The sequence below is a fragment of the Acanthopagrus latus genome, chromosome 4 (genome assembly GCF_904848185.1).
Source record: "Acanthopagrus latus isolate v.2019 chromosome 4, fAcaLat1.1, whole genome shotgun sequence".
In the NCBI taxonomy this organism is placed as follows: Eukaryota; Metazoa; Chordata; class Actinopteri; order Spariformes; family Sparidae; genus Acanthopagrus; species Acanthopagrus latus.
In genome coordinates, this window is record NC_051042.1 from 3,443,523 (window position 1) to 3,456,246 (window position 12,724).

The following is a 12,724-nucleotide window of genomic DNA, read 5'->3' on the forward strand; positions in this document are numbered from 1 at the left end:
GCCTTGACAACCTTTGCCCTGTCAGCTCTCGTTTCAGGCCTTGTAATTGCCACTGACCAATGGGCTCCCGTTTGAAACTAGACCCTGGGCTGCAGCTATTAACGTCCCCCTCCAAACGGATCTTGTTTTGATTCCTGATGCTTTTATAGGTTTTGTCTTTAGGAGACATTCCTGGTCGGCACATACCGTGCACCCCTTTCTGCCCCTATTTTCCTTCCTTCCCGTCTTGTGGGGCCATTTGCCCCCCTCCCTGCACTTACAAACATACACACAACCATGATCAGCCTTGTGTGTGTGTGTGTGTGTGTGTGTGTGTGTGTGTGTGTGTTAGGGCTACTGACCAGCCCACCCTCCACTGGCCCCTCCTGACAGCCAGCTACACTCCATGAACTTGGCCACCCGTCACAGCTGCGTTAAGATTGAAGGATGGGGGGCCCTTGTATCCAGCTGGGTCGGAAGACATGAGTGGGGGCAGGGCAGGCCCAGATGCAGATGGTTTAGGTCAAATGGAGATGTTTGAGGATGAAGGGGGAGGGGACAGAGGAGCTCAGGGGCACAATAACTCCAGTGGTTACTCCTCCAACCCCTGGAAAAATGCAGTCTTGGAGTTTGAGTATATATTAGTTTCCATGTGTTTGTGTTGCAGAATGTTGGCAGTTGTTGTAACTAGCTTAGAGTCAATGTGAACTTTTTGACCCATGGTCAACATCAGTCTGATGGGATCTTTCAAGGTAAAAACCAAATAAACACATTTAAGGAAAACACTGGAAGTCCCCTCTTAAGAATCACACATTTGCAGCTACATTAGTGTTGGATACAGTCAACATCTCCAGTTCAGGTTAGGCCATGGAACTTGTAGCATGGCGATGCATAATACATCTCTCCTTGCTCTCTCTGTATCTCTGATGTCATTATCAAGTAAATGTAAAATGTCAAATAAATTATCTTAATAATGAATAACTGTGTTACTTTGAAAGGTAAAGAAATGAGACCACTGCAGACTAGATTGTCTCTGAACATTTTTGTAACTACTTTTTGTTTGTTTACTGACCTTTACCTGTGTTTTTTTTCTCTTGTCTGTTGTAGAATGGGAATGCAGGCTGGGCGGATGAGGCTGACAGTAGCAGAGGAAGAGGAGAGGCCTCCAGAGATTTTGCTAAGGTAGCATTTGGAGACTGTGATCAACAGATAGCTTCAGTGGGTATAGTCATTAAACAAGAAGGAAACTTGCAACAATTTGCAATAACACTAATTCTTATTAAATTCAAACACAAAAGATAACACCAAAACATAAACTGGCTGTTATGAATGTGAGAGGAAAAAACTAAGAACTACTTTTTTCCCTTTCAGCTGTATGAACTGGACAATGACCCCAAAAGAAAGGAGTTTTTGGATGACCTCTTCACTTTCATGCAGAAAAGAGGTAAGAGAACTGTCTAGAAATCCATGTTATATTTATATTCGGATCCAGCGGTATGGTATACACCTAAAAGTTAGAGGTACAGTTGTAATTTAGATGTGAATAAAAATAATTTTCAAAGTACACTTTGATCTTTTTCCACATTACAGTTGTGGTACAGCTTGGTGAAAATTATTTTTGTTGAAATGCTTTAGCTCCTTTATCCTTGTAGGCAAGTCAGTAAAAACTCTAAATTAAAAACCACACACCTATGCATTCCTTACTCTCAAGGCATGGGTAGTGTTTTTCATCTCATAGAAATACCTTCGCAGTATGAATTGCAGTTAAAAGTTCCCACAGATGTGACATTGGTTTGAGTTAATTTCCCACCCTCTGCCTATGTGGGAAAAGCAAATAGCACACGACTTCCATTTCTTAAGATTCATTTCCTGTCTCAGTGTGAGGAGGGGTTGCTATTTTTTACGGACCATCTGGAATTTCACTATAGGTTGATTTGTGTTAGGCCTACAGCACAAATGGGTTGTTGGAGCCCATATAAACTGAGTAAGGATTAAAGTGTAAATATATAAGTTCTTTCATTTGTGGCTTTAGTCTTCCAACATGGGTGTCAAGTGTTACATGTCACTGATCTACTCAAAAAACATGCTGTAACTCTCACTGGCTAAGAAATCCTTTACTAATTCCCCCCCAGAGTAAAGGCCTTAAGAGGTCAGCAGGTGAGGTGTGCCTCCGTTGATCCTGTGGTTCTGCAGTATCAGAGCCAAGAGGATCTGGCAGTGGCCTAACTTATTTAGTTGGCCAACAGCTGGGAGGCTCAGCTGACTGCGTGGTGCTTTGACACTAACTACAAGACTCCTCTGACCAGAGCAGCTAATGCACTTAGGCTTTTATCAGAGAAATCTGTTGCCAAGCAAGTTACATGGCTTGAGCAATACCTCCCAAGGTGAATCACAATGTTATTACAGTGGTGCATACTTTTCATTATGTTTTGGCAGGCTATGATGAGCGATGATGGTCTGTGAATGTGTGTGTGTGGTTCATACTTCATTATGTTTTGTCACAGGCTATGATGGGTGATAGGATATGTATGCAAGTGTGTATATGATGCATACTTTGTTTTGTCAGACTGTGACAGATGATGATGATGCGTACATTTGTGAAGATGGGCCCACGTGCATCGATGTGTATGTACTTGTGTGCATATGTTGACGAGCTCACATTCACAAGAGCTGCAGCTTCAGAGTGTCTGGTTTGGTCTGAGCACCCGGAGGTCTTGTTGGAGGGTGATGAATTAAGTGGAGTCAGAGAAAGGGAGGGATGGGATCTGTCATGGCCCTGTTAGCATCTCTGTCCAGTGGCAGACGCTGGAAGTGGTTGGCTGACCCTTTACTCACGCTGGTCAGACAGAGAAATCCATCAAGCTGACCAAAATGCCACCTGACAGCAGATAACTGGCTTGTTAAAGTGTGCCATGTCACATTATTTTCACTAAATTTGCATTTACTTACGACATGAAAAAGTCTGACTTCTGCGTAAGAATCATCCAATTGTTGTGTTTTGAGCAACACAAAAAAGTATACAATATTGATTTAACAAAAATATATTATTTAATTAACATAATCTGCTTGTGGTGAAATCACCATTAAAATCAACTTACATCAAAGCAAAGAAAATTGCACGTTGATTCACTGATGAAAATATAAGTGAGCAAATTGGAACGGCTGTCGTTTATGTTTTAACTTGTTGAGTTAAATTACATTTCCTGAGAGAATTACAGTGAGTGGAACTGGAATCCGCTTGCATAGATCAAGTTGCTGTATCATCATCAGTACAAGTGACCAGTAACTAAGGAGTACAAGGGTCAGTGCACAACAACAGTTGTAACAAGTGTAACTGTCTCATAATGCAGTTAGGCAAAGGAAAAAGAAACTATGGTGAAAGATGGAAGGATATTGTTAGAAGGGGTCCAGGACCAACCAACATTGTTTTGTCATATTGGAGATGTGAAACTTCAGTTATGAATGCAGAATATGACAGGGAAGTTGCTGTTGACATTAGAGGCCTGGTGCTACCATTGTACAGGAGGGTAGGGTATAATTTCAGCTACTCTAGAGTGAGTTCTTCACCCCTCCCTCAAGACAAGAGGCACTTGGCTGACCTCTGCTGTCTCTCAAACCCCAGTCTTAATCACAGGGAACAAATTGCTTGGCTGGGATTCCCTTTTTTCTGTTAGTGCCAAGACTATGTTAGAGCAAGCCTCATGAAGCTCTTGTTGATGGCATCCTCTAATTACTGTGCGTTTACGCCTACTTCCATTTAATTTCATAGATATGGGGTCAGAGAATATTCCTCTCTATTTTTTTTAATGAAAGAGCACCCAGAAACCCTTTACATTTTTAATGTCACTATGTGGACGACAGGGATAACAGCTGGTGGGAGATGCCATCCTATTCATTTGACCAACCTTACAAGAAGAATAGTACAGTAGCAGTCAAAAATAATGCCTCATTTTGTGAAGTGTTAAGAGGGCTAAATGAAATCCAGTGGAATCTCTCGGTGGAGAGAGACAAATGGTGAAGTGCTTTTCCCACCTCGTCGTGGGGGCCTCTAGGCCCTGAGAGGAAAGCAACAGCGGAAGGAAAACTTACGAGGGATTCCCATTTCCTGGCTCTGCGCTTAAAAACAGACGTGTGTGTGTGTGTGTGTGTGTGTGTGTGTGTGTGTGTGTGTGTGTGTGTGTGTGTGTGTGTGTGTGTGTGTGTGTGTGTGTGTGTGTGTGTGTGTGTGTGTGTTAATGGTTGAGGAATTTTAGCAGCTGTCCTAAATCCTGTCTGTGCTTAAAGGGGCCCATTGATAGACTCTGTATGTGTCTTTTGCCATTTCTGTGGTGCAAACCCTTCGCTACCTTTACTGGCCTGACTCTTATTTCTTTTTGACTACTATTGCTGGGCCCCTTTCATTTTTACCATTGACCTCCTGCTTGTAATTTTAAAGAAGAGGCCTAGTTTTACTCTAGTAGAGAACCTACTGTCATTTGCTGCAGATTGAAACACTGGTTAATAGCCTCACATGTAAATATAATGTAAATACACTAAGGTGGAGGGTGGAGGATCTTAGCCTCCCTAAGTTACACTGACAACACTGTTCATCATATCCATTACAGTTTTTGCTACTTGGCCCCCACTGGGAGCGCAGAGAAAAGCTTTGACGCTGGCTCAATGCCATTTACCACCTCAAAGGTTCCGGTTAAGCAGATGGGTGGATGTTTGTTTTTGTCTGACACCCAGCCACGTTCTTATTTGGGCTGGGGGTTTCGGGGCAGGAGTTGGGGTTGTGAAAAGGTAATAGAGGTGCTAAGTGAGGCTGCGGGAGCAACGGGCGCATGATCGAGGGAAAAAAAGAGGAAGAAAATAAGAGTGATGCAGCCAACTGCCTGTCAGCGCTGTCCACTTGAGATGATTAATGGCCACAGGCTGTGATGGACAGAGCCAGTGAGAGAGAGAGAGGCTCCTGTTCAGCGAAATCACCAGTCGAAAAGGGAGGGAGTAACGGGGGGTAAAGACAAGTGTTTTAGCTCCCTCTACTCTAGCCAGAGAGCCCCACACGTTGCGGTCAGCAAAGGCTGGATCCATCCCAGTGTGACACATATGGGAAGTGTAGATTCAGCTTAAGAGGGACCACATGGTGTGCTATCACTGCTTCAGAGCTATTTTAGGGGAAAAGCCCTGCATAGTAGATTTAGCCCTGTTAATAGTAATAGAGTAGTAAGCCGGACTTGTCTGTGCTATTAAATTGTAGTGAACTTGATGGGACGAGAGGTAGGAGGGGAAGGAAGGGGAGATGGTAATGCTTATAATGAAGATGTCTCAATTAGCTGCAGCTTCAGTTAAACCTGCTGGCAGTGGCTTTGCTCTGTTAGCCCTGTAAATCTTCACTGTGGCTGCTGGTAATGTTTTCATGGTCTGTATAACAGAGTAGCATAGATAGGCCTTTGGTTGGTCTGTTATAAAAAGTCAGCAGGTCAATGATTTATTAACATTTGTCCCTTGAAATTATTATTTTTTTTGCTGAAATATAAAACAAACAGACGGACATTTTTAATTTATTACTGACAAAATAAAAGCAGGGAGACCACCTCTGTTTGAAAAATCTTTGGAAACATGATTTGCATAAAAAGGATTTAAAAAAAAAAAAAACCTAATGTCTCCGACGTTCTTTTCACATTTGAAGAAAAACAAGAATTTTACATCCAGGTAACGCTGGTTATTCTTTGCAGTATTTGTGGTGTGAGAAGAATGACCTCCCAGCAGGACATTAGAGGAAGTTCCCTAACTGTAACCCTGAGACCGAGAGCTCTGTCCACACCAATTACACCATGAATGGGCTCTGGGGGATCCATGTATGCATTATATTACTCCCCCGGTCAGCCTCACACTGGCCTCGTAACAGGCGGGCCCTCTGTACAAACACCACACTACAATAGGAACATTCTCTGGCTCTTTGATATGGCCTCATTTTCCTTTAGTTAACACCCCACAACTTCTGGAAAGTGGCAGCACCTGGTTGGTTGAACAACAAAAACACTGAGTATTGTGAGCACATTTGTCCACATCAGATGGGAATGGTTTGCGGATAAAATAATTTAATTTGAGTTTGAGCTTTTGAACTGCTGCTTTGCAGGACAACTATTACACAATTAATATAATGCAATAAATGCAACTGGGTGATCAGCTTATTTTAACTAGTTTCTATATTCTAACTCATTAAGATTCAATTCTCCAGATGGATACAGTTTTTGAGATCCTAGAAGCGTGTTTTACATAGAAAGCAACAATAAAAAGTCATTAGGAAATTACATTTTGTCCTCTCTTGTCTTTCTTTCTGTTTGTCTCCATCCCCTTCCTCCTCCCTTGCCCCCACCCCATTCTCCTTCCCCCTCTGTTTATTGTGCTACAGTTACAACCACTGAAACTTGATAACACCATGGGGGATAGGGGCGGAGGGCAGTGCTGTGCCCTGCTCTGTGAGGGGAGGAGGGGCTGGATTAAGGGGGCCTCCTGTCCTACACAGGATGATTAATGATCTCCAAATAAGTGGGGGCCAACCTTTTTGATAGGGCAATGTTGACGGACAGCGGACAAGGGAGTGACCATCGCATGTCTCTATGTGTGAAAAGTGAGAAAAGAGAGAATGAAGGATGGAGATGGCAGACAAGGAAACCACAGTAGGAGGCTGGAGGTTAAGGGAGGCATCGGTCAGCTTGTGTAGAAACAAGGCCACGCTCTTTCATGTCCCTTTGAAAGCACTTCGTCAGCGGGCTGAATCTGACCAAGCTCGCCGACCAGTCAGAAAGATAATTGGAGAAACGAAGTAAAGGGCCAGCACTGGCAGCAAAGGGCCCCTACTCTCAGGAAAGGGTGGGGACCTAAATGATATACAGATTTCAACCACTGCTTTCTAATCATCACCCCAGACAGACTCTAAAAGAAAAAGCAAAACTATTCTTATTGGACATCCTCCCTTGCATTTGTGATCAAAGATTCGGTGGTGACCATGTTGATATATTTGAGGGCTGCGATTATCTTTGCCTTTCGTAAACTCCACCCGTTGGTTGGCAAATTACAGCCCAGTCTTTGGGGAGCGAGCACATTTACAGTGGTTATGCTCTTCTCTTCCGTCAAAACAAAAGGAAATAGTAGTTTTCCTGATGTGTTGTGGGTTTGTTGGGAGATGTTAGATTAAAATCTTTGGACTTTTATTTTTTGTTTCTTGCCAACCAAGAATACTCTTTGTGTCTCTTCCTCTCTCTGTCTCTGCATCCCAACCCCCAATCTGCACTGCCTCCCTGTTATTTCCTCTGTCATGTTGCCAGACTGTTCCACAGCCCTGGATTGGACACTGTGCTGTCTATCTTTAATTACGACCATACTGTACAGGGATTTGTGTCTCTAAGCTGCGGAGCTGGGAGATTTCTTAATCACCAAGCTCATAAGTAAATGAGCGGGGAAGATGACGAATGCAGGCCACAAGCAGATTCATGCTTCCCAATGAGGTCATGAGTCAGGGTAAAAATAACACTGCTCAATTCACCCATGTGTCTTTGTCTTTTGTCTTTAATGGAATTAATTTACAGTTACCCCGAAAAATACATGTGGCTAACAAATACTGTTTTATTATTTATGTAGTGTGAAGTTGCTTTTTTATGAAAAAAAAGTTAAATATGACTAAACCAGGCATAATATGACAATAGCCTGATTTGTAGAAAATATTCCTGCATAATGATTTATAGGGCAATAGTGTAAAGAAACAGATTTTTTTTTTTTTTTTTAATTCTTAACGTGAATAAAACTTGAAGGGCAGGATGTAGCCAGTCAGAGGCAGAGTAGGACCGGGTATGCCGAGCAAGGTAGTGCGATCCAAGGACGTTATAATTGATTCAAAACAACACTGCTACAGCTGGTAGCAATGGCTGCGGTACAGCCATATATATTTAAATTATATAAATATTTACATATTTATATAATGCCTGTTACATAGTTACGAACGTAAGTGTCAGAATTAAAGGCTAGACTCCAAATCAGGCGTTTCAGGCAGTGCAGGAGCAGTGTTTTCTGTGGGAGAGAGAAACTCTTCTTCACTTTGAAGACCTTTTATATGCACAACAACCAAATTATCAGGAAGCTAAATTAGAATATTTTTATTTGCTGTTTTCACAGAAACAGTGTGTTCCCATGAAATCACCTGCACTTTTCCTGTTAATTATTTCACTTATTTGTATTCAAAATAGTTTTTCTTTGGGAGCTTTGTTCAGCTGTTCCCACATGAACCTCTCCTGTGATCAACAAATTCCCCAAACTTGTGCTATCTCTGGATATCTGCGTGTCTTGCTTCTCCATCTGTGTCCTGTGTGTGCTCTTAAAGCAGTGTTTCCTGGCCTCCACACCCCTGTGATGGATTGTATGAAATACGTTACAGCCCCCAGAGGAGCCCTACACCAGTACAATAGCCCTGAGCTCACTTCCAGTGCAGCTCTGCAGCAGTGTTGCATAAGCCACAGAGCAACAGAGATCTGAGTGCTGAGGGGCCTAATGGAAAACAAGACGCTTGATTTGAGGGAAGAAATGGACATTAATCACACAGTTGCCAGATGTTGTTGCTTCTGTGTCGATTGCATTTAAGTTGATGTGGCTTGTTGTTTGGGATGTTTGACAAGATAAAGGTAATGGTCAGTTAAAGGTTATGCTAGATAATGTTCCTTCTTCTGCAAATAGGCTTAAAGCTTGACTTTTCCTGTTGTGGTATTCTTTATGTTATGATCCCTTTCCTGAAATCCATTATGTTGTTTAAAGTGGGGCCCTTGATGTATTAAAAGCTTCTGCATGTGTAAGGCCTGAAGAACTATTGAGTGTTTTAAATATATTCGTTAGCAGTCAGCCTCTGTTGATGCAAGGTATTGTTTGTAACAGGAACTGAAGCATATTTTGCTGCAGTCAGTCTACATTAGGGGCATCAGCTGAAGGCCTGAAAGGTAAATGTATGGCCCACTGTCATGGATTCCAAAAGCCCAAAGTAATTAGCATTGATGGCAGCGAAAATTTCCAAGATGAGTGCACAAACCCCCACAATCCGTTCGCCTGTTTCAACAGATCCCTCTTTCTGCTTGGCTTATAGCAGCTGATGTCTCCGGTATTGATCAGTGGTGCTGGGCCCCAAATGGGGCTCGTCAGCTGATGGCTTTATCTGTCAATCCGGGTGTTCATTGATTGAAGCAGTTAGCTGGGTTATAAAGCTTGCTAGAAGGAAGAGGGAGACCTTTAATATTGCACCTGCTAGTGAAGACATCCCTGCCACCTACACTGTTTAAGCACCAATGCTCAGTCTGATGAGTGAATTCTCTGCGTTGGACACAGATGAATTCATTGACAATTACTTGTATTATCGATTTTTCTGTCGATTGTCACAGTTAATCTAAGTCCATGAAATGTCAGAAGATTTTTATCATTTTTTTAAATGATAAAAAAAAGCAGCAAAGTTTCACATTTCAAGCAACATTGTGTAGAAATTGGTATTTTTTTTCAGCACCACTGTTGTAAATACATATCCTCAGTTTCTGTAACAATTTCAGATGTACGATGCTTTCAAAAAGTATTCAGACCCCCTTTCACATTATGTTATGTCACAGCCTTATGCTAAAATTGTCTGTCATGTAACACTGTATTTAGCAACGTTGTCACAAGCAACTAAAAGCTAGTCTAAGATTCGTGCAACTTACTCAATTACTGTCTGCTTATCTCTTCCTAGCTGTCTCCGTCAACATCTTCTTCAGTCTGTTCACCTCTGTTATGATATCCGTAGAGGCTGCTGAGCCATCTTCTGCCATACACATTTACAGATTGCTTTCAGGAAACTCTGTAAATCACAAAGAGTTAAAGGGATATTCCAGCGTAAATTTAATCCATGGTCTAACACACCGTGACACTGAGTAAGAGATCAAGTTTTCCAACCGCTAGCTTGTGTAGTTTTAGCAACCTCGGAAAAGACCACATGATAACAATACACTGCAGTCTATGCCTCCACCAAGAAACCACCATCAAAAAGTCACAAGACAGCGGTTGGAAAACTTGATCTCTCGAGGGGGCGGTCTTACTCGGTGTCATGGTGTGTTAGACCATGGATTAAAGTTATGCCAGAATATCCCATTAAGGCAGAGCAGCAGTATTTCTCATTTGAATTTATGATAAATTCCAATATACTGTGCCCATATAGCTGCCTCCATAGTGGACATAATAGCAAAATAACATATAAAACAAAGCAGCACTTGACAAAAACAAAAATTACACAAGTTGCACCTACTACCCATATTGCACCTACTGTGTTGCACATACTACACATATTACACAACTAGCAATAAGACCAACATAAGCTATTCCCCAATCCCTGCAGCCTCAATTAAAATCTTAACAGAGGTGGTATTGACACAATAACTTGGCTAACTTAATAAGCTTGGTTTTTAACTGTACAGTAAGATTGCCATACCATGCTGACATTTCATGCCTAATAATGATTTCTAGTACAGCCTGGTGGAATAAACATATCATCTCCTGATTCTCATACACGCTGAGTCTGAATTGTATATCTCCCTCTCTTTTCCTTGCAGTGTCTCTCTTATCTGCGGTTTGTTTAACCCTTTCTTGTTCTTTTAACTATAATAGTTTGCCCTTGATGCCTTTCTCTCAGATTTGTTTCACCTGAATTCAAGCTACTCAACAGGAAAAGAGTTAGCCTCTTACCTCTGCAGCTTGATCGCTGGAATCTACAGTTGAAGCCAAAGCCCCTCCCTTTATTATGCGTACAACATACCATTGTCATATTGCTGTGACATATACATTCTTGACATTTCTGCAAGGATCAGAGTGGGCTGTTTACAAGGCCAAGCTATTGGGTTACTTTTCCCTCACTTGATCTTGCAGTCATATGTAAATATAGAGCAGAGGTCATCCAGAATATTTGACCAAGCTGTTATATTTTAAATTGCAATGTCAAAAGACATCAGTCAATTAACAGTTGGAACATGTTTAAAATCATCAAGCAGATGTTGGTTTATAGCACATAATCAGATTGAGGTCACTATTTACCTTGTATTAGTTTCATTCTTGAGGTTTCTCAACTTTTGGAGAGAAAACAACCTTAATGACCTTTTCCTAACTGACTGTTGACATATGTAGTGGTTATACACACTGATGATACAGGCCTGTATTGTGAGTGACAAAGATTTTACCTCCCCCTCCTCCAACAGCTTCACCTCTAGCTGTCATCTGCTCTTCTTCCTTGTATCTAGAGCTTGCCCATTACTTTATTTTTGGCAGGGGATCTTTTCAGTTCATTCACAACTACAAGTCTTAAAAATAGGGTGTGTGTACCTCAGGTGGAGGGGTGATTTAAAGCCTCATAGCAGAACTGACTAACCTAATTATGTCCATAGCATTGCATATTATTCAGCTACATTTCTCTTACAGAAAGCACCGGGCCAAACAAACCATAAAAGAAACTACATTCTTGAGAAAAACTTGCTAGTTCTTAGCAAAATAAGTAAGGCAGATCTATATCTCCTATCAGCACCAGCAAAATAACATTTGCTGCAAAACAAGCTATACTAGAATTATGCAAGGGGGGCGGGGAAATGTTCACATGCTAAATGTATGTCTCATGCATGACTAATGCAACAGGCATTAGTGGTTGCAGTAATGTCAGCCTGTAGTGCTGAAGACATAAAGTTACTGGAAAAACACACAAAGACATACCTAATCGTCAGAGTCTGTCTATATTACCTATATCCTCTGGCTAGTACGTTGCAAATTTGTCAGCCACCTGCTCAATTTTACTGGTCAACTACATGTAAAGAGCCACCAGACATACCCAGATAGTTGTCAGTTAGCTTCAAACATGGCTGTTGGGCTGAGTAACCAGATCTGTGACGATGAGAAACAGCCCCTGGCAAAAATGAACTGCTGCATAAACACACATACTCAAAGCATTTCTTTCAACCATAGAATGTCTATTTTTTAACATTCTTTTAACATGTATTTGATGCCCTAAAACTTGTGTTGCCTAATTCTTCAGTGAAGAGACACTGTAGTAAAAATGTATATTAAAAAAAACCAGAATATTCTCCATCTAGCTTAAAAACCAGAATATTCTCCATCTAGCTTAAAAACCAGAATATTCTCCATCTAGCTTACACTTGTAAGATATCATCCCCTCTTATTCTGAAATCCTTAAGAAGATGAAGACCAGTGACCCTGAATAACTATGTAGCATAGGAGACATAAACCATCCTTCCCTCCATTCATCTATCCATGCGTCCCTTCATCCATCTCTCTGTCAGCTCCATATCAGTCGGCGTTGATTGGGGTCTAGTCAGTTGATCTGCTGGGTCTCTGGGGATTGAGGAGACTTAGGTTACAGTTGGAGAGGCCATCTCACTTTTCGCGCCATCCAACCTTTTCAATCCCCCTCCCCCTCTATCTCACAGGTGACCCATCTTCATGACCCACGGAGAAGGAGTCATGTTTCTCCCTCTCTTTCGTTCTCTCTTCTTCATGTTCTTCTCACTCATTCACTTCAAAGATGCTTCACTGGCATAACTGTCAAATGTTTAAGGCTGGACAAAGCAGTTAGCAGAACTTTAATCGTCATATGAAACTGTATCAGGCTTGACAGTGCAGAGTAGGGCTTGGCAATATGGCCTAAAAATTGAATCTCCGATTTCTTCACACCAAACTCGATTTACGATTTTAAATGATT

The 12,724-nt window shown here is 41.6% G+C and overlaps 1 protein-coding gene across 3 annotated transcripts in view; it reads left to right on the forward strand.

The window, feature by feature from the left end:
* Positions 1 to 12,724, forward strand: part of LOC119017742 (AT-rich interactive domain-containing protein 3B-like) — a 54,563-nt gene that overhangs the window by 25,778 nt on the left and 16,061 nt on the right. For 2 of the 3 annotated variants that reach the window (XM_037094685.1, XM_037094687.1), the window contains exons 3-4: positions 1,087 to 1,197; positions 1,351 to 1,423. In XM_037094685.1, coding sequence (XP_036950580.1) covers positions 1,087 to 1,197; positions 1,351 to 1,423 — 184 coding nt within the window. The remainder of the gene's footprint in view (positions 1 to 1,086; positions 1,198 to 1,350; positions 1,424 to 12,724) is intronic. The other variant, XM_037094688.1, reaches the window with a different exon arrangement.